The sequence below is a fragment of the Ixodes scapularis genome, unplaced genomic scaffold, assembly GCF_016920785.2.
Source record: "Ixodes scapularis isolate PalLabHiFi unplaced genomic scaffold, ASM1692078v2 PGA_scaffold2__306_contigs__length_199485367, whole genome shotgun sequence".
Taxonomy (NCBI): domain Eukaryota; kingdom Metazoa; phylum Arthropoda; class Arachnida; order Ixodida; family Ixodidae; genus Ixodes; species Ixodes scapularis.
Window position 1 is genome coordinate 105,743,650 of NW_024609857.1, and position 22,760 is coordinate 105,766,409.

Genomic DNA, 22,760 nt, shown 5'->3' on the forward strand with positions numbered 1-22,760 from the left:
AACTGGCTGGTGAGATCCGTCTACTCGGCGGCCGCGATTGGCCGGCGCCGCGCTTGACCTTGACGCCGGTCAATCATGGCGGTCGAATTCCTCGCCGTCTTTTTCGCCAAGTGTCCAGATTAGAGCCCCGGATTGTGCTTTTCAATGTGACCTATTAATCTTGCGTCAAGATCAACGGGGTGCTTCAGTTTTCACCAACGCAGGAGAATATTGTAACAAAACAAACAAAAAAACACTCAAAATAAAGAAATTATTCTTTTAAAGTAATGTTGCCGACCGCGGCGAACGTCAAGGTACGAATCACAAGTAATACGCTGAGTAAACAATTCAATTGCCCGAAAGTTACCAAATAATGGATTAACTTTCGAAATACTATACATTTACGCTGGCACATCCCACTATACTCTACGTCCGATCGCAGCTGGCGCCATGATCTTAGAGTCAATAAAGCTGCGCAAAAAGTGCATGGTCACAGCGTTCTGACTCTCGTCATCTTTGTGAGTTGCTATTACAGGCCAGATCAATCACGTGTAAGTGAACGTGCCTTGGTCCTGCGCTTTTGCGTGAATGGTTAAGCTGATGATACCAAGAATACAAACAAGACAAGCGAAGTGACAATTGCGGCTTTGGCGCCGCTTGACTGGCTCTATATCGTTGGATCGTAGTGACGGCTACGCCCGCATACTTTCTGTGAAACGGAGTGTAGAGATTCGTTGCCCGTCGTCCACATATATGCTATGCGGAGTGAAAGTGAGGGAGACGAGGATATGAGAGCGCGAAGGGGATGCCACAGAGCGCCGAGCTCAGGTTGGTACGTAATAATTGTAGTTGTGTTGTATGTTGGTTTACACGGCCGGACGTTGGTCAGCCCCTATGGGAGTCTGGTTTCTCAGCTGTAGGTGAGAAATTTAGTCAGTGCAGTAGAAACGCTAGCCTCGGGTCTTTTTAGGGTGCATCGCGTAGTAGTGGTACACGACCGCACGCCGGTACGACGCGCATCCAGATTGGAAGGGGCGGGGGAGGCAGGTATTGAGCCATGGATCGCTGTTTTTGGCAGCGTTAGCTTTCGCTCTACGTGCTCCGAGCCGATGCCCTAATCTGGACACTTGGCGAAAAAGTCGACGAGAAATCTTGCGGCTATGATTGGCCGGCGCCAAGGTCAAGTGCGGCGTTGTCCAATCACTGCCGCCAGGTTTCTCGCCGACTTTCTCGCCAACTGTCCAGATCCCAGGTATGCGCTAGCCCACTCGGCCACCGATCCCCCTGGTTGGAATGATTAGTGCGTAGACGCAAAGCTATCTGTCTTTATCTCTACTCCCTATTCGACACGTTCGAGCATCATTCCAATCATATATCTCGGCGCTCTAACGTCCCCGCGCTCTCACCTCCTTTCCTATCTCTGATAAACCAAAAAAATAAATAAAAATTCTGGATTTTGCGCGTTATCGGTAAATCTTTGAGTCAAGAAGGCTGACGACTATGTGACTCTTTTGTCGCTTGAGAACAAACGCCATATCGCGAAGGCTATCGGTTGTTTTTAGCACATCGTTCCCAGCCGGGTTCCTCTTCAAGTGGCATTGTGTTATCGGAGACGTCGCCTGGAAAGGATCACTTTTTGACTGGTGAGTGTACAACATTCCGTGAAAAGCAGGCTAGTAGTGGCACTCGTTGACTTGACTATGTTATGAAACGCTTACGTGATGCGTTCTGTGGTATATCCCATTGAAAAATGTATCTATTAATTTTATGTTTTACGTGAACGAACGGGAAGTGCCAAGCACGTCACATGCTGTGGCTAGCATGACGACAACGACGCACATGCATTGCCTGCAACAGGAGCCCGCTATTGCAGTGTCTCGAGTAGGTTGCCTGTGACGTGCGAAAGGACACTCTTTACTGCACTTGCTCACCCGAGCTGACGCACGCAAGTATGTACATACGTATAGTGCAATACCGAAGGTAGAAAGCTTGCATTGGGGTTGTGAAAATAGACATACCTCCACGTGGCTAGGAGCTACGCAACAATTTTTGTACTCTGCGTAAATACCGCTTAAAACGGATCCCTAACGTTAATGACCTATGAAACACGCGTTCGTTTTTCACCCCACGCAATAGAAGTCCCAGAAAAAAAATTAAAGAAAAACGAGCAGCGTTCACCCCCTCAACTCGCAGCCAGAACAAGCGGCCACGTGATCTGGAGCCGATTATATGCCGCCAGTGTTGATCATAGCCACGCGCTGGGGTTGGCAAAGCGCAGGACACGCGCTGAGTTCCAGACATTGTTATGGCTCGGCTGTTGTCGTCGTTGCAGCGATTGGACACGGGTCACAACCCGAATGCTTCTCGAGCTAGCAATTGTCACGAGCCCAAGTCGAGTGCCCACGCAATGCTCGGGTCCAATCTATGAACCGCATTCAAATATCGTCACTTGGGTGTACTGCGATCCCCGAGTTACGTCATCAAATTTTGCAAAGGAGAGATTGAATGAAAATGATCGCTTTTGTCCTTGAAATTACACCGCAACAAAGGAGTTTCTTGGCCAATGGCGTTGCGTGTGAGTATCCTTGAGTCCCAGGTGTGCCAGTAAGCTCGTGTAGAGAGAAAAACATCCCAATTGAATATCGTTGCACAGCTCCTTTAAAGCGGCGAGTAGCATAAGATCGAGGATGTGCGATCGTTCTCGTATTTTATTATTTTTGAAAAATTTGCGTTTTCTGATATACCTACTATTTCTGCATGGGGTTAATTTCTCTACTAAAGTTTCTTTCAACTCTGCAGTAATTAGAAACAAGCACATACGTAGAGGACCGGAGACTTTCCCACATGATCTTGTGTAAGTGCTTCGAAAACAGTATACTATAGGAAATTACAGCTGGATATTCCGTCAATTGACATACATGTGTAGTCATGCTTTCGCTCGTGTTGGCGTTTCGATAACTTTTCCCTTTAGCATATCCCGTGGTCCCCTCCTTTATTATGGGTGAATGTGTCACAACATGTCATAGCAGCTGGATTTGAAAAATATTCTACAAACTCTATAGGCAGGTGTTACGAAAGAAACAAGCGACGTGAACGACAATCTTTGTTAACGTATGGCCCCTTCATGCTAAAAGAATTATTAATATGTCCGGTAAACATTCAAGAACATATAATGACTTTTGTACAATTTGTATAACTTGTATATATTGTGGTATGTTTCTTCGATAAAACAGACATCAAATTTATATGCAAAGGGTAATTATAAAACACCAGCAAAACGCATTACTCTGTGCACCTCTTTGTAACTTATTTATTTTGGTATTGAAATATTTATGACACAAACAGCACTTCTATTCATCCACTTGAGCTTGCCGTTACTTTGTTCTTGGGCGGACATTTAGTTCAAGCTTCGTGCGTACAAAAACTAAGAAGTACCAAATGCGATATAGCTTCGCCAATACTGGAAACTCCTCCGGAAACGAATAGGAGCGGCGGCGAACGCGACAGTGGCGCCTCTAGCGGACTCGGAGTCTACGGAAGCAGACGACGCAATGACAAAGTATAGGCTCCGTGACGTCCTCGAGCTTTACGAGCCCCGTTTCGTCAACCCAACATCTGAAATAATTCATTACATTCAAGCCGCTTGCAAAGCGGAATCCTCTGATCGCAATTGTAACGACAATCAAATAACAACGCGCAAAGAAACAAAGATAGAGCAGTTTATTTAGCGGTCTCAAACTCCACTCAAATGATCACACGAGTTTGAAGCGCATCTCGGAAGGGTAAAAGAGGCGTTTGGCTAGCTACTTGACCTACGTTGTAAGAGGTTACTGTTGATCTGTTACAGACTGCGTTGCCACAACTTCTTACCTGAATAGGTGACCATTAAAACGTGCGCAAACAACATGTTAAGATTACCAGACCAAGCGCACGAGCCGCTGCAACGTAACAAAGACATAAAGTAACGATAAAAATGACCGTGCAAACACTTTGCGACCTTCGCAGGAAAGATGGGGTACCTGGCCCCATCTCAGATGTAAATAAAAATAAATGGGGAACAGTAGCGACCAACGGCGAATAAAACGAGGAAGTTTGCAGACGATACGAATATACAAATCAGCCATAGCAAAGACCTCCCTCATCGACAACAATCGTTGCGGCGCTTAAGGAAAAAAAAAGAATGCAACAGCATAAAAGAAAAAAGCTTCACTCTTTTTCTTTTTCTATTTTGCAGTTGTTTCTTACTCTTTTGTTTATTTGCTTTCGCAGTGTTGGTAGGAACTAAAAACAAAGCAGGGGGAAGGAAAACGTAGTCAAACTCACACTGCCCGTCAATAAATAGTCGCACGCTGCAAATCTGCGACGTGCCAGCAGTGTGTGACATCTTTTACTTTCGCATTTCTTTTCCCAGTGACTTTGGCAAGTGTTTCGTTTGCTCGCTCGACGAAGCAGTTCAAAGGTACAGTCTCCGGCAATTTGAAAGACCCACTGGGAGCGCGTGGCCGAGGCGGTGGCTGGCGGGGGCGCTGCGAGCGCTCCGAAAAATTTCATTCTGCTTCGAGGGGAGGACGCTCACTCGGGGCTCAGCACAATCTGATAAGCGCGTTTCGCTTTAGCTGAGCCCGAGTGAGCGTCGTCCTTTCGAAGCAGAATGGAATTGCCCGGAGCGCTCGCAGCGCCTTCGCCATCCACCGCCTCGGCCACGCGCTCCCAGTGGGTCTTTCATATTGCCGGACAGTGTACATTCAAGCACTTACTTGTTGACGTACACCCGCAGGCGATATTAAGGTGAACGGCGGACCGTCGACCGGTGCGTGCTATCAGCGCCATGACGCGGCTGCCATGGAGGCTCGCTTTCTTATCGCTCGCTTCGCCGACATTAAGCGCTTAGATTGAGCGCTGTTCTAAGCTCTGATGCTGCTCCCCGCACAAAGCGTGGAAGTGAGTTTCGATTTCGGTATCGCTTTCTGTGGGCGCCGTGCCCCCGTCATTGCCGGCAAATGATTTGCACATTGCACGTGAACTAGAGCGGACGTTCTTCGGCATGGTTTATCAGTGACTCAACCGCTTTTTACATTCAGGAGTGAACGCTATACTTCGTTAAAGCTGAGGTCCGAGCGCGGCCTATGGTATGAGCCGAAGGGCCAATCTTACAGCGCAAAAACCACAGCGCCATGGCGTGCTCTCTGCGTTTTATAGAACTAGCCGGCAAATGAGCACGCACAGAGAAACGGCGGGTACCGGCTGGTCCTATCAACTGCAGAAGGCACGCCATGACGTTGTGCCTCTTTCGCTGTTTGATTTGCCCTTCGGCTCTTAACATCGGCCGCGCTCGGACCGAAGCTGAAACGAAGTATAATAACTGCGAACGCTAATAACTGTTCTTTTTAAGAAACGGAAAGGGTAAGTTACTTTTTAATTTGTTCCGCAGCTTTCCGGTTTAGCAAGTATCACCCCCCAAAAAAAATACTAAATCACGTTGTCTATTGATGGCGTCTGAAAGACTCTTTCCGTAATCATAGAGCTACTACAATAAACGCTAGAGGCTCAGGTGGCGCTAGTGCGCTGTTGCATTTTGAAGCAGACAGCAAGCAGTCAGAAACTGACTTCCGGTAATGCATTTCCATGGGAAAAAGCGAGTGCAATTTCTCTTTGCGCTCGATTATAAGAGCCAATATCACAAATATTCGTACGTACTCAGCACATTGGAACATTTCTCTGTCACGCAGACGAAATATTTGGTCAGTTACAGCATTTTTATTTGAAATTCGTGGCATAAAAAACGGTGTTAAAACCACTTCGTACGTGTATTTTTGTGCACTGTCGGACACTGTTAGCGCAAACACGGCGTCGACGCGTTCCAGCATGGGGGATATACGTGCCAAACGAATGAAGGACACGTGGAAAACCAAGAGAGACGGCATGAACTACACCGTAACACTGGATAAGTAACTCCATGTGCACGCATACGATCAAAATAAATTGAAAGCCACGTAATCTAGTCAGATTTGCGATAAGTGCTGCTCTATACTTTCTGATCATGAATGTGTGCGAAGATGCTTGTTTTGGGTTCAAATCATCACCCGCACGCTTTAAATCTTTGGAAATAGGGGGAGTCAGAGAGCAGGTGCCCGATAAAAACTGCCGAATATAGGAAATAAGAATAAAAAAAAAAGATTTCGTAGCTCACGTGCTTTATTTTTGCGTTCGAATGTTTCTTCAACCGATCGTAAAGATGCACGACGGAGTCATTTTCATCCAATCACAGGACGAGCATATTAGCAATATATATGCACCACCGAAATGCTAGCAAACCTTGAACACACTCTACATTCCTTTCGATCGTTAGTTTGCCTAGAATCGTCGCTCGTTTTCACATACTTTCCTTGAAACAGAGGTTTGGGCCTGAAATAGAGCGAAGTTTAACATTATTCAGTGGTAAAGAAAAATGCTGTAACGAAAGCAATTACACTTTCACAATACCAATAAAGGTTCATACTATCCGGTACAACCGAAATGACAAAAGTTATTCATGTTATTTTCCGGCGAAGAGACAAAATTTACGCGCGTTTTTCCATCGGAATACACAGGGAGGCTGGAAATGTAGACTGCATGCTGTCTGCTTCAATTTGCAACCGGAAGTCCCGTAGACACTAGCGCCAGCTGAGCCTCTAGCGTTTATTGTAATAACTCTATGTTCGTAATCCTCGCGCTTTCTGCGGGGAGTAGCAGCAGAGCTGAGAACAGCGCTCGATCCAAGTGCTTAATCTCGGCGAAGAGCGCGATAAGAAAGTGAACCGCCACGGCAGCCGCGTCATGGCGCCGATAGCACGGACCGGTGGACGGTCCGGCGTTCACCTTCATATCGCCTGCGGGTGCAGTACGTGTCCAGGCAATCTTTGCACACCGTGCCTTTATTTCGAGAGTCGATCAGCGGCCTCAAGTCCGCCTTTAGCTGAACTCTTGCCTGGTGCAATATATCACTGAAATCTGTTTATCGAAAGCACGGCTGATGTTACGGGGAAAGGGTGACGAGCTAAGCGGGAAGGTGGTGTCATTTCGCATGCGAATAGCTTTTGTTCGTTAACAGAATGTCTTTCGAGGTGTTCCATACTTCTGGTTTCAGTTGGACTTAGCAAACATGATGACAGATTTGACTGGCTGCCCATCGGCCTACATAGTACTGGCGGGTGGTGCACGAAATAACACAATTTTAAAACACCTGTGACAAAATCCCTGCTCGAAAATTCCTCGAGTTTTCTCCCCCGTCCTTAAAATCCCCGGTTTTCAGAACCCCCCTTTTATTAGTTCTCTCAGCTTTTCCCCCAAGTCTCGTTGACGAGGACAAACCGGAAAGCTACCGATCTAAAAATACGAGGTTTTCAAAAAAAAAAAAGTGAAAGGCCTTTACAACTCCCTGCAACACCGAATTAGAGCGCAGCTCTTGAGGAGGAGGGAAGGGTACTGGGGTGGGTGAAGTGACCTGGGGGGGTGGTCACGTGACCTTGGGGGTCACGTGACGATGCCGATGATGTCATCAGTGACGATGACGATGTGGACTCCGATGACGTCATCAGCGATGATGACGATGACGATGCGGATGTCGGTGACGTCATCAGTGACGTCACTGATGACGTCATCCGTGACGATGACGATGCGGATTCCGGTGAGGTCATGAGTGACGTCACTGATCACGTCATCAGTGATGATGACGATGACTATGCAGATGCCGGTGACGTCATCAGTGACGATGACGTCATCGGGGAGGGTCACGTGACCTCGGGGGGTCACGTGACCCTGGGGATGGTCACGTGACCTCGGGGGGGGTCACGTGACCTTGGGGGTCGCGTGACCTTGGGGTGACCTTGGTCTCGCCGACGCCGCTCAAGCCGGGAACGGGCCCCTAAGAGCTGCGCTCTAAAAAAAATATGGCAGAACAATTGAACTCTAAAGAAACGTAGCCTAGATTTCATCTATGCAAAGACACCTCGAGAACCTTTGGTGACTTTTGGGAGCGATGATAACCATTGCTATCTATAGACCATTCCAGTTAGCGCTTTCATGGCGGCGCCATTTTGTTCGGCCGCGGCGCCATCCCCCACGTCCGGGAAGTTCAGCAGGCTCGGCGAGGTAAAACGAGAGAGAGGGCACGCACCCGATTCCGCTAGCTGACGATAAACCGGGAGATTGCCGCTCTCCATTTGTGGGCTGTACCGGCGGGCTGTACCGAACATCGAAGTCTCGCTCGTGACTGCCGTTGTGAAGTGGTTCGCGTTCTTAGAATATTTATAGCCACTCCAAAATCAGCCTATAGCACTCTGTTCTTTTATTTCAGGAACAACTAGTGTATCTTTATGCCATTATTTCAAAGCAGTGGGTTCAGCCGGCTGTACTACCTTTAACCACTGCGTCTATTGCGTCAGAAGAGCACGTTTTTATTTATTATTTTATACTTCCACTCGTTGTCGCTAAAGGCCTGACACAATTTTTCACTCTGACAGAATTTTTCCATTTTTTTGTTTTTATTTGCACCCAGGTAACAGCGGAATTGAACCCGGTTAGACTTTTTTATCGAGCATTGTTTTACACGATAACTTGCGTATTAAAATCCGTGCATCTGCGCTTGAAATTTCAAACTGGCGCGATTTCAAACCGAATTTTAACTCCAGCCGGATGTCAGGTACAGCCCACTCGGCGGAGCAGACGACGCACAGGGTGAGAAGAGGGGGGGGGGGGGGGCGTATTTTTCTTTTATCCTTTCTTCCCAGTGGAACGGTCAATAAATGTTGAGGTCGAAGAGTTTGATACTTATAAGTTTCCACACTGAATGTTTCCCTGTCAAGCTCAAGATGCAGGAGGTGGAGGTCGAATAATAGCAGAGGCGCACGAGTGGATTAATATTAGGCACGAGGGCATTAACAAATTCTAAAAATTAATGTGCAGAAGACAAAAATGAATGTTATAAAATAAGTCCTTATCTTAGTAATAACCGATGGAAAATTGCGAGTTTAAATTACCACGCATCAAATATTACGTGCACCGAAAATTATGTGCGCAGACGTGCACTACACTGAAAAAGCATAGCGATCCATGCACCGAAACGTCCCTGCACCGCAAAAGACGTAACCGAACCGTCCGCAGGCGCATAGCGGGTAAATTGGTCACGGGGATATTGATACTGGGGATAAGCGAGATGGGAATTCTGAAAACGGGGATTTTGACACTCGGGGGAAATGGCATGGGGCATTTGGAACGGGGGAAATGACATCGGGAGAATCGTGCTGCAACCGAGCTGTGTGTTCAGTTGTGGATCTGGTCTGTCGTCCGTGAAGTTCTTCGCGGACGACCGACAGACACTACCTATGCAGCGTCCGAGATGCAAAGTGGAACCGATCTACCGACAACCCGCAGACGGTTCTACTGACCAAAAAAGTTTGTTCCTTCCAAAGGGTACTTCCCAATTCCAAATCAGACGTTGCATGGGTTGTGAAATGGAAATCTTTAATTTTATGTCAAAAATTCTGACTCACGTTCGTTTCTTTTTTTTTTTAAATATATTTAAGCAGTAAATTGCATGCAAAAAAATCCGGCACATCCACGAATAAATGCACACATGCAAAAGTGATAACATAAGGACTTTAATACTTTAAAAATATAATCTTTCTTAACCCCCCCCCCCCCAACTTATCACGCAGATATGCTTAAATGGCTCAAATGGCTTAAGTGATGTCGCATGAAGTTACCTCACACTCCACTTATAAGGTGAAATCTCTAAACGTGCGTGCTATCGTCTAGACGAATATGGCGTGATGTCTTAACATTTCCAAGTTTTTTTTTTTATGTTATCAGGCTTGAGGTGCCATGGAGATCAGCGATAAATGTTGAGAGGTTTGTTTTCGTGCAGATGACCCACATATGTAGATAACGCAGGTACATTTTGAATACGGAGACCAGTCCCTGTATATTGTATCTTTCAGCTCTACGGCTTTCAGAAAAATCTGTTTCCACACAACCCATCAATGATGACGGCGAGAGCATACCAAACAGGTGAGTTAGCTTTTTTTGGTTCCTTAACCCGGGATTTGAATGCGTTTCGAAGCTTGGCCCGCGGGACTATTCAATGCGTTTGAATTGCTGTTATATACTTTGTGACTCTTTCTGCTACATGTGAGGCTCTTATATTTTTAAAATGGAAGCTTATTGAAAAAAATAAATAACGACGAGAACGTATCATTTAGCAAACCTTTGATTAGTCAAACTGTCGCTACAACCCACAGAGATAAATCCTTGATAAATGTTATAAAGTTGGTGCGGGTCGGCCTTTATGTATATTGATAACACACATAAAAAGATAGCTGTGGATATATCTTCTTTCTAGAAGATATATCTTCTAGAAAGAAACAATATGAATGCAAATATGCTAATTGTTTATTGCTTTCACAGGCATGGCGTTTCCTAGCCTAACTCCGGGAAAGCTTCGCCTTTACAGCAATCGGTTTTGCCCCTTCGCCCAAAGAGTTCTTCTTATGTTGGCTGCTAAGAAAATTGAGTGAGTATAAATTACAGTAGTGAACCATATGAACGACAGCACGCCATCTGCCCTCTTAGTATCAGTGCAATCTCTACAACCCCTATTACCTCTCGCTATGTCAAAGAGTTAATGAACTGAAATCGAAACTTCGAGTTTTGGCCCTAGTTAAAACCAGAGCGTCCTTCATGACTGGCAGGTGCTCCAAATGATCATGACCATTCATAAGTCATAGTCAGATAGTTTCCTATCTTAAGTGATAAGATAGTTTCTTATGAGTGTGCTTCAAATTTATTTTTACGGGCTATGTATATTTCACTAGACACTACAAAATGCGACTACCCTAAAACTTCGTGCTGGGGCATCACCCTCGTGTAGCTGAACGTGAAATTAAGAACGCCGAAAATATTTCCATTTCGTGTCCTTTAATTTTTTTGCGGATGGTTATAAAATTTCGACTGCCCTCAAGCTTTGCTTTATCACAGTGTCTTAATTTTGTTCAATTTACGTTTTATTCCTTGTTTTGTAAGTAATTTGTTGTTTTCGAACGAACAGCCACGAAGTAATCAACATTAACCTCAACAAGAGACCCGAATGGTCTACCAAAGTACTTCCTGCCAGGACCGTGCCTGTCCTGCATCAGGATAACGTGGTAATAAGCGGATCCATGGCCATCGCAGAATACTTGGAAGAGGTCTACGCGAGCCCAAGGCTTCTTCCTTCGGATCCATACCGTAAAGCTCTGGACAGGAGCTTCCTGGATTTGTCCTTGCCCGTGAGTTGTACTGTAGATTTATGAATCGATACTGAAAACTTTGGTGCCTAGAACGCGTCTTCGACTGGTGCATGTACCGCCTCCTAAAACATTAGCAGCCCTGTGTTAATCCAGGTGCACAGTCGCAGCGATTGCTGCGACACTTCACTGCGAAGTCGTTGGGCATCGAAATTGAGTTCAGGTACCGTGGGGTACGTCAACAAAAGCGCTCGGAACAAACTAGACATCTGACCATTTGTTCCGAACGCTTTAGTTTCTTCTTTACAGCGATATAGCTGTAGTGGGCTCTTTCCACTACTGGAAACGACGTCCGTGGTTGATGTTGTAGTGCTGACGTTGTTCATGTTGTAGTTGGCGTAGCAGTTCGTCCGTAGTTGATGTTGCCAAATCCTAGAAAAATTTCGTCCGCCGACCGAGGGAATCGAACCTGGGTCCACTGCGTATGAAGTGGTCAGAGCTACGCCACTGAGTCAGTAGGGACTTTCAGCAAGCCGTTACCGTACTAACGTTACCGTACTACCGTTACCGTGGGCGTGCGAATGCGCGACCGCGTACCGTTCAAATCCTGCAAATTTTGATTTTAGCATACCTGGGACTCGTAGCGTGGTACCGGAGCTTGGCTGGAGCATACCCTCATGACAAAAATTGACGGCAATAAATAAATTTATAAAAATGGTGGCGCAGTAAAGTGGAATATTCATAAATCAAAGAATTGGCATAAATTGGTGCCTGATACTTAGGAACAGCGTTTCTTGGCAATGCACTCAAATCTATGGGCGTACTTGAGCTCGCGCACCCCGGGCACCGATCAAATATACGCGCGTGCCCTCTTTAGTTGAACACATAAAATAGCGCAAAAAAAAAAAAAAAACAAGGACAAGAAGTATACAGGACAACCGCTAACTTTCGACTAGTTTTTACTCAGGAAAAGCAAGCATATATATACACACGACAGGCAAAGCAGCACCGCATAACAGTTAACTAATTGTGTGCACGGTCATTGAAGAACTGAAACTCATTATTAAGAAGTTCAATAGAAGTGTCGCCAACACATGCCATCCCAATTTTTTTTTTTATAAAGAATGCTTCCAATAGCTTTCCAGCAACCGTCTCTCGGCTTCTACCCAGAATCCTTATCTGCTTTTTTGCGCTATTTTATATGTTTAACTAAGATGAACCAACTAGCCCAACAACGTACCCTACTAAACTATGTGCGCTCTTTGTTTCTTCTGATATTCGCGGCAGAAATTTGGGTATCGCTACCTGGTGGAATTCGTTCAGAACCCAGCGTGAGGATACTTCAACTTCCTCTGCTGATGCAAGCCCGTACAATGACAAGCTTCTAAGCACTATGAAAATTAAAACATATATGCATGGGTTCAATGCCCACAGTGAGGAAAACAAAAGCGCCCTTAGCGAGCTTCTCACCACGAATACCATGAAAAGCTGCCCCCGAGTAGGGAGCGCCGGTATCGTGCTCGCCACTGAAATGAAATAAGTGAAATGAGCTTGGCTTTCTGCACAAGTGTAATGCCCTAGCTACAAGGGCAGCCTTAACCACAGTTTAGCTCACAGTAGTTTGCTGCCAACAGCGATTAGACACAACTCTGCCCAACACCAGCATCTTGATCCTTGTTTTCAATACAAAAACAAGGGTTGTGTTATGTCATTACTCTAAGTATTGAAGCAGATTATATTAAAAAAAACAATTTGTTTTGTTTATAGACGTTTAATGACTATAGACTGCTCGCGACGACCGTGATTGAATAAAACGGCAATTATTTTTTTGTAGTGTACCTTTGGTTTAAAAATAAAAGCAGATAATAAAACCAGAACTTGAAACTAAAAATGTACGCTCTTGCATAACGACGGCGTTCATGCTGCCTACAAATATTGTCGCCGTCTCGTCAGCTTCCTTTCGCTGGTCGGCTACACCTTCCAACGCTGATCCCGACGCCATCAATACATGCAACAAACGCGCCCCACCGCTCGACTCAGTCGTCTGCGTCTCCGCCCGCCGTTGACGCTGGCAAGATTTTGGCCCTATTTTGTACAGAGAGGGAGCTACGCTTTGTAATTTCACAAGAAAGAACGGACTTGTCAAATACACTTTGACGAAAAGTTTAGATTCCTTTCCGCAGGCGTTGATTTTTACGGTCCATTTCAAATCGAGCCTGGTGACTTCAGTCACCCTATATAATGATAATTCACCTTGCTTTCTTAATGGCAAACAAAACAAACACTATCGACAAACACACTGTTTGCAAACAAGCCCGCGTTTTGCCATCCGGGTGAGGGCACTGCGCGCGCGCAAAAACCAGATTCGCCAGATGCGAAGCATCTGCGCATGCGCAGTGCCGACAGCAGCGCCACCGCATTGGCGTGACGTCAGAGAGCTGAGTTGGTCTATAGTCGCGGTGCCAGACGAAGAGCCCAGTCGAAGCTCCAACTCCAGCGCGAGCTTTCTCGTCCTGAAAGTGGAAGACGGCTCACGCAGCTCTCTAGGCAATAAGAAACAACAAAAAGCTCACGCAGTTGTAGGCGCTTTCAGGCACCTGGGCGCCGGCATAACCGACCTTCAGTTTGTTGTGTTTCCTCTTATTCCGTTCGCTTCACTTTATCATTGCCACAGCAGGACAGGTTATTGGGGAACGCGACAGAACAGCACACGACAAAACAGCACGCGACAGAAGAGCACGGTCAAAACAGCACGCGTCAAAACAGCACAGCGTCAAAACAGCACGGCGACAAAACAGCGCGCGTCGAAATAGCACGCGACATAACAGCACAGCGTCAAAACGGCTCAGCGACAGAAGAGCACGTGTCAAAACAGCACGGCGTCAAAACAGCACAGGGAGAAAACAGCACACATGTAGCAACTTCGAGCGTGCGCTGCAGCGGCTCGTTCGCCTCACGCGAGTAGCTATATTTTTTACACGGCGGTGGAAGTAAACTGTGACTTTTTCGCAAGGTGGTCGGCACTTCGTTACCCATTTCTTGCGTAGTCTTATGAACGAAGGAGGTTTAACATTCGCCTTGACGAGTAATGAAATTAGTTTGCAGGCTCAATTTCGGAACTAACGTTCGTTTGGCAGCATCGTCGTGAAAAGTTCCCATCTCGTGTAGCAACTTTTTTTTTCTCATCTATTACACCTTGCCTGGAATAAGGAATGTTATTTTTTTTTTTAATTGCTGCGTTTAGATATTTGTGTAGAAGAAGAAAATGAGATCTAAATTCGCAGAATTGATTGATATATCGGTTGCTTTGAAAACTTATTTTGGCACCATGATGCTAACTCCGTTAATTGTTCTCCTTATTAGCTGTGGTTGCTGTAATTCATACTGACCAGTTTGGTGCAAAAGGCGGTAATTATCTTGATCCTTCAGGATTGAGCGTTAAAAAGGCTGTAATAGGTAGCGTTTCGTGAAAACAAAACAGAACGTAAAGGAAAAGGGTTGGCCATTGCATGACATCATTCAACAGCTATAGTCAATAATAAAAAAAATGTACGTTGGTTGCGACGGGATCGCACTCAAGTCAGTGTCCCGAGTGCTGCCGCTGTGGGATTGCTAAATACTAATAAAGTTAGCATTAGTTACTACTACTTAACTACGCTGGTCTCTGAAGAGATTGTGTAGTTAGAGATGATATCTTCGCGTCGATGTTGGCCGCGTTGCGTGGTCTTTTTGTAGTAGAACCAGCGAAAGAGGAAAAGTTATTGGGAAAAACAAATCCATAAGTTCAAGTTCTGAATCATCTGGTTTGTGGCGGTCCGGTGAGGCTCCGTAGCACTCGTCGTTTTGTAATTAGCGCATAAGCGTAGAACATCCCCCCAGAAGAAGCGGGAGATCCGCAGATTACAGATGCAGTGATATAACCGGTAAGAAAAGGTGACTTTAATGTCGACCGTATTCAAGGTGTACAATGGGCTCCGATTCTCGCGGCTGCAGCTTGCAGGCGAGAAGTTGTTTTGAGTTAACTTCACAGATTATTGCCGACGAATGCCTCGATCGAATGGAAAGCGGTGAAGCAGAAACATGCCACAGCCTCAATGCTGTTGCCGTACAGCATGGGCGTAGCACACCATTGCTACGCACGCTTTCCTTTTTTTTAACAACTGACGACAACACATTGCTGTGCAATTGATTCGTTTATTGTAGACGACATCACCAGCAAACTTGCGCGTCAAAATGAGCAGAAATGCTTGAGAAATAGCCAGAATACGCACCAGCCGGGGCTTCAGTACTGCCCAGAGAGCCTTCATGTGCGCATCGAGTATACTCCCACTCCGAACTTGCTCCCAAAAGAACGGATTCGACAAATTGGCCGTCGACAAGTTGGCTTTCGACGAATTGGCCTAGAACCTCAGTTCCTTTACAGTGGTTTATTTGAGACGTGCATTTTTTTAACTTCAAATGCTATATTTAGGGTTCAGCGTTTTCGGCTTAAACCGAATAAAACCGGTAAAAGTACGCCGAATCCATTTTTCCGAATTCGGTTTGACCTGAAAAAGGTAAGAATTTTCGAGAACGTTTGGATGTATTGGGGGGAGGGACGGGGGGGGGGGGGGGGGGGGGGCGATGTGACTCAATACTGACAGTATGAACACTTCCTTTCGCAGTTTTCGGTTTGTCTCCGAGATCGGTTCAACTTTCAACAAAGCCTCCGGGGGCGCAGGGGTCTTCAGGACGAAATCTGGGTTTTTCACCTGATAGAGATTTGTGCGCCGAGTTCTTTTTTCAAGGAAGAGAGTTTAATCATGAACTGAACAATGAAAATCAAGGGCGTGCGTAAATGCCGCACATTTTTTAACACCCCTAGCTTCCGTCTACCAGAGGGGGACATAAATACGATTGTTTTATTGTCGTTTCTGTGGTCGGCGCGAATTTATACCACCTCTCACAGTCGTGAAATGGGAAAAAAGACGCACTGAGTACAATGCTTCCAAATTTCTGGATTTTGATATTTGCCTCACCGACCGAAGTGTTAGTGAAGCTCATGCTAGCCCTGTGTACAAATGCGAGCGCACGACGATGTCAGATGACGATGCGTCTTGCAGAAAAGGTCGCGTCGGCTGCCACAGACAGCAGCAAATAAGAAAACCAGTACCTGGTTTACTCACTATAAATTTTGAACAAACGCTTTTAAATATTGCGTTTTCGTCAGTATACTGGTTTTCGTCAATAAACCGAAAAGAACCTAGACGTTTATGAGTCTACAAATATTCACCTCAATAAACCGAAAACTTCTGTTTGGAACAAAAACCGAAAAAAAGTACGCCCGAATTTCAAAATAATAAAAACCCAAAACGCCAAACCCTAGCTATATTGTCAATGTCCTGTTTTGACGCTCTGTTCTTTTGTCGCGGTGCTGTTTTGACGCCGTTCGCTTCGGTCACTGCGCCCTTTTGAAGGTGTGCTGTTTTGACGCCGTGCTGTTTTGGCACGTGCTCTTCTGTCGTTGTGCTGTTTTGACGCTGTGCTGTTTTGTCACGTGCTATTTTGACGCGTGCTGTTTTGTCGCCGTGCTGTTTCGACGCTGTGCTGCTTTGACGCGTGCTGTTTTGACCGTGCTGTTTTGTCGCGTGCTGTTTTGTCGTGTGCTGTTCTGTCGTGGTGCCAGGTTATTGCCACTTTAGGTGCTGTTGTTTCCTTGCTCCTAGCATAGGCCTTCGTGGGGGCTCGTTAACGCCCGCTTCAGTGGCTCGGCATCTCGGTAAGACAAGAGAAAGTCGGCTATGGCGGTTCAGTCTGGCGCGCGCTGAAAGCGTCTATACTCCGTTTCATACTTTATATGCAACGCTGTCAATGCTACTGGCGCGAAAGCGTAAATAGTAAATACATGTATGGTTTCGTTCGCGCGAGAACGCGTGCAAATGATCATGGATATTTTTTCTTCTCGCTTTAGCAGGTGGTGCGAGTATGGTAATAGCCCCCTACCACTTCCGGTTCTGAACTAGACGATGGGCTTTGCAGCAGCTGCAAAGTCAAATATACACGCTATATTCTAAAAATGACTTCGTATAGCACTGGCAGACTTAATTCACTCTGTGCTAAAATAATTATGAGTACAAAAATTAGAAAATACACGTGAACCTTAAATGTTCCGGGGCTACCCAGTAGATAGTGCCACCGAGTTTGTTACCAAACAAAAAAGAGCGAATTCACGCAGCCAAGGCGCGGCGGAAGACAACGAGCGCGTGATGAAGGTACGCGTTGTGAAACTATTTGAACATAGCTTAGCCACCGAAGAAGCCGCAACGCCATCGAAAGCATCCCCCGCAAAGAAATGTCGACACAAAACTCTGGTTGTCGCCGTCGCTCATAGATGGCGGTAGCTGTCCAGAGTGTTGTGTTTACGTGTTTACCTAAATCTCCCCCCCCCCCCACCCTCTTTCTCCTTCTGTAATTCAGGCAATGTGACATCTATAAAAAAAACATACCACTCTATACCCTATTTCACCTTATGATGTACCGCTGGGAAGGCTACGAGCGCGAGCTCCTTGCTTTAGGGAGCATCTCGGCGGCACAAGCTCTCGTGGATTTATGGCAGCTGCCAACGCTATGAGCTCGCGCTTCTAGCCTTCGCTGCGGTACAACATAAGGTGAAATGGAGTAGGGTCGAAATGTACTTGTTGGCTTATTCCACAACTTTCTTTTTTTTTTTTTTTTTTCGAATACGCTTTCGGAAAAGCAACCTCGATATCAAGGTTTCAGAAAAACGAGCACAAAAAAGTAATTCTAGTTGATATAGTTATTGACGGCCAGCTTAGCCTCGAGCCTCTCTCTAATCGTCTATCTAATAATATTAAATGAACAAAACTCGCACAATATTAGTGTGGCGATGTGAGCTAGTTGTTGCATACTTCGAACAATAAACCACAGCCCGCAAAAATCAACACAAAGTAATAGATGGACACAGTTTTTATTTTTAAAGAAACACAGCTCGTTAACTACAGCAAGGCATGTAGTCGGCCTAGTTGGTGGTACATACTGTTTGGTGGGAACAGCGCAAAAAAGACGTAGGACGAGGTCGAAGAAACAGACAGACAGGGCGCTGACATACAACTGAAAGTTTATTGCTCTGCAATAAACTTTCAGTGTGGCAGGTTCGTGTGACGGCGCGTGGGCGTGGTTGATACCGTATTTTATTGGTTTGATTTGTTTGTTCTCTCCCCTTCCTCCTTTCTGTGTTTATTTCTCTTTTTGCAGAGCAATAAACTTTGAGTTGTAAGTCAGCGCCCTTCGACCTCGTCCTACGTCTTTTTTGCGCTGTTCCCACCAAACTCGTGAACTACGAGGACACAGAGTTTTATTCTATTAATTTCTGGCCTCGTCGTTTGAGCGCTGTGTTTCATTTTTCGAACAATATTAGTACAAATATTAGTGAACAATATACTCTCGTAATCAGGATCGATGGTGATATGAAGTGGCGTGACTAAATTGATCCCCCTCTTCCAGGCTTTAGATCCGGTGTTGAAGTTCTTCTTTAAGAAAGGAGTAAGCGCTGACAGCGAATGGTCTGCCTTCCTTGCGAAGGCAAGCATTTTCGAGAAAGAACTCGGCATCAGAAAGACGCCATATTTTTCAGGTGAGCTTCCTCTCTTCAATTCGAGTAAACATACCGCTTCGAGGTTTTATTCATAAATTCATATTTAAAACTAGTTACGTATGAACCTACTCAATAAAGTCCGAAACCAGGGAGCACATTTCATTTTCTTTAGTTTAATAATGTGCCTTTTTAAATTAGCCTTTTTTTTTGTGAGATGTCAGCATAGTCTCCTAAAATTGTTCCCAAGCGACATGTTCTTAAGTATCTCGGCTTCGACTCATATAAGAAAAAAACCTCACGTTCAAAGAATTAAAGATGGCTGTCGTGGGACACTTGCCATAGTGGATAATTATTTGGTGTCTTCAAAACACTTTCAGGCGACAGGCTCCGCCCGCGTTTGTGAAGCCCTCAAAAAAAACGTTATTTGCGTTAAGTGAATGCGAGATTGTGCGGTATCTAACATAAGACAGCTTTATCAAACTGTCTTATGTTAGATAACACGAGGGCGAACGCCTTGTGTACATACATGTCGACAAAATATAGGTATGGTGTCAATATCAAACACAATGACAAATACAACTTTTACTGCACGCGCGTGGCACATTGTGGGCGTTCTTTGTTTGTGGTAGTGAAACTAAATTGTGGCCATAATGTTGTCAACCTCAAAAACTGAGCCCCTGTGCATTAAAACAAAATTTGTGACTATACTATCACGAGGTTGAAACAAAAAACAATAACATTCATCAAGTAAGTGAAAACACACACAAAATATTTTGTGGTTTTAGTAGATTATATTAGAATAAAAGAAATATGGAGACAGTCGTAGAATAGGAAGACTTGAGACAAAGTACACTTATCAGTCCCAACATTTTGACCGCCCCTACGTTGTGACAATGAGTGCGCCTAGCTCGCGTATTATCCGTGTTTATGTACCTGCTGCTGATGCGTGTGGTAGACAAAGGCTCCCGGGGACACAAAGGAATTATTTTATCAACTACGAGTGCCTAGTCGACTGCCCGGAACAAGTGTCTCGAAAACTGCGCAGCTCACCGGATGTTCGCGAGCTGCCTTCGTTGGTACCTATGAAAGGTGGAACAACGACGGTGAAATCGTTAGAAGGCACCGAGGCGCTAGTCGTCCACGTCTCATCACAGAATGTAGACGTCGGAAGAAAAATAGGCGCCCACCTTTGGCTCAATTTGCAGCTAGCTGAAGATCCAGGTCAAAGTACAAGTGTTTCTGAGCACACGGTTTATCGAACTGTGTTCGATATGGGACTCTGCAACAGACGTCCCCTGCATCTTGCTTCTGCTGACCGAACATTATTGTTGCTTACGAGTCCAGTAGGCACGTGAACATTGTGACTGGACCATGGAACAATGGAAACGAGTTTGCTTGGTTCGATGAAACACTATTTATTTTAAATCACATCGATGGCCGTGTGCAGGTACGCCGTCTTATAGGCGTACGGTTACATGTATGCTGAATGCGGACAGGCCGGGTTCTCGACGGGAATCCCTGGGACCGGTAAATGTGGAGCACAACGTCAAAGTTGTGAACTATGTCAATATCATTGCTGACCAGGGCCCATTTGCTCGAAGTGCTAACCGCGGTTAAATTTAGCCGCAGTACCTAAGACAGGGATTTTAAAATCACATGACTGGCTCGGTAAGGATGCGGGGAAACATGGCGGTGCCCCGTTGAGTGAGCGCCGCTCGCTTTGGAACTAACTTTGCGTGTCAGAGGTAGATTAGCACAGTATTAGGTGGGTGATCGTACTTTTTTGACTGATCAGTGTATAGACAGAACATTGAGATATAGAATTTGCCTGGCGCACTTCGTGTTCCGGAAATTATTGCTAAAGGTGTTTGTTTCTTCGGTCTACAACTTTTATTTTATTCAGGAATACTTCATTTTTAAATAAAATAACAGCACGACACAGTACGCAAGGCAAATCAATACCAATAAACAATTAACTAAAAATTATCTTATCATAAAAAGGGGGCAGTCACTTGAATGTCAAAATTTAGAGCGTTGAAATGTAAAAGAAGATGCTATGAACAGAAAGTGAAGGCACAAACTAGTGCTGATGGTTTAACATACTTGACTAACTGATCCCGAGACTGCATAGAACGAGTGGTTACTAGAAACAGAAGTTTCAAACAGCTCCAGAGAAAATATGCGTTTTGGTTGGCGAACACTAAGGCACGTTTACTGCATGATAACTAGTTTTCATGAAGTCGTAATGTTACTGTGGATACCTTACCGGCTTCATAAAGCAGCACCATTACCTTTAATGTATATCAAGCAGTGCTTCCATCATGCTTACCCATTTCTTTTTCAGGAGAGAAGCCTGGATTCGTCGACTTTGCCAATTGGCCAACATTTTCAATGGCTCTAGGTCTGTCGACTTTTTTTGAAGCACAAAAGATGCCATCGCAAGAGGAGTACCCCTTACTTCACAGATGGTGCGAAATCATGAGGCAGGATCCAGTAGTGACTTCGGTCATAAACGAAAGTAACACTCTTGAATTTATAAGAACTGCCATGCTGGGTGACACTAATTTCGATGCTGGCTTGTGAAACGATTGTTTTCTGTCTGATGGTCGGCGTAAAGAGTAATAAATAATTCCTTCTACTTTGTTTTGTTTTAGCTTTTGCATGTTCGACTTCCATGTCTTCATGTGATCCTAGACTTCGCCTTGCCGTGATTCTTACGGGGACGGTGGTTAGTTCTCCTTTCAGGCGAAATCCTGCGGTGTCCGAACTCAAAAACTTACGTGATTGAGGGGAAAGGTTGACGACGATGGGCAACGCTAAAGCATGGAACACATGAGCGCTGAAAGTGAGCGTCGCGCGGCCTTCGCCGCTAGGCGCGCCACAGGCGCATCGCGCGGCTTCATCGGTATCGACCAGGTCCTAGCGACGCAGCGATTAAAACGGGCGCCGTGCGGCAGTATCATAGCAACCGGTGCTGGCTTCCCTACGTCACTTCCGCGAGGCGTCACTCGGACCTGGTCCATACAGACAGACTCGCACGTAACGAGTTATAAGTAATAGATTACTTGTAATCGATTACGTTTTAGGTAAATTTCGTAACGCTTCACTTACTTTCTTGAAGGAGTTACGATCTTTGTAATTGAATTACGTTTTTGCTATAATCCATTACAAAATTACCCATTACAAATTTTCTCAATTTTTTTTTTTCTTGGAAAGGGGAGTGGGGAGTTAGATGTGCTGGAGCTACTTAGCTCTGGGCAACAGTCATTTTTTTTTCTTTCACATTACTAATAGCGGGACCGCGAGAATTAGTAAGCCACGCCTCCGTCAGATTGCGGGAACCTCGGCCGGTATTTAAACCCGACGAATGTGGATTCACAGGCCAGCGCGTTGGCTCAGAGGTACTGAGAGGTTTTAATGTTTTGTTTTAATAGCATTGCCACTTAAGTGCCACCGATGCGGTTTTTGAAACAGAATATAGTCGAACCATTCCAACAAGCATAGTTTGATTGCGGAAATGGTTGTTGCAAGTGATAAAAACATTGAAATGTTTTCGCATGCATGGCAGAAGTCCTTTCATGGCGCCCATTTCATTTGTATCGCGTCAGGCATAAGTACCGACGCGCAGTAGAACGCGCGCAAAAGTAGCTGTGGTGCACCCACAGCCTTGCGCTTGTTGTTCTGATACCGCTGGCTTGCTCACTGCGGGCATCCAGAGATGTGACACCCTGACATCTGGCGCTTTTTCTTTCTTTCACGTGGCGTTCCAAGCGGCACACGACGGAAAATGTACATCAAGCTATTCTTGAACACGTGTCGCCATCTGTATTTTATATTAAGAAACTGCAATCTGTCGTAACTGAATGGGAAACGTTTGAGGTTTAATAACATTCTTAATGTGTAATATCTCAATATAGAAGTTTCGG

General features: G+C 45.4%; 1 protein-coding gene across 1 annotated transcript; it reads left to right on the plus strand.

Annotated features, from left to right (window-relative positions):
* The first annotated feature begins 1,513 nt into the window (after window positions 1-1,513).
* Window positions 1,514-21,487, plus strand: LOC8026266 (pyrimidodiazepine synthase). The gene is made up of 6 exons (XM_029974820.3): window positions 1,514-1,622; window positions 9,957-10,026; window positions 10,423-10,528; window positions 11,063-11,282; window positions 18,744-18,873; window positions 21,179-21,487. Exons 2-6 carry the CDS (start codon window positions 9,999-10,001, stop codon window positions 21,415-21,417), a joined length of 723 nt encoding a protein of 240 aa, XP_029830680.3. The 5' UTR covers window positions 1,514-1,622; window positions 9,957-9,998; the 3' UTR covers window positions 21,418-21,487.
* The last annotated feature ends 1,273 nt before the right edge of the window (window positions 21,488-22,760 follow it).

Bases quoted from the DNA above. Each gene is read 5' to 3' on its own strand.
- LOC8026266 (XM_029974820.3), top strand. From the start codon at position 9,999: ATGATGACGGCGAGAGCATACCAAACAG. The intron at 11,283-18,743 runs GTGAGTTGTACT...CCCCTCTTCCAG, and splicing joins TCCTGGATTTGTCCTTGCCC to GCTTTAGATCCGGTGTTGAA. The intron at 18,874-21,178 runs GTGAGCTTCCTC...TTTCTTTTTCAG, and splicing joins AAAGACGCCATATTTTTCAG to GAGAGAAGCCTGGATTCGTC.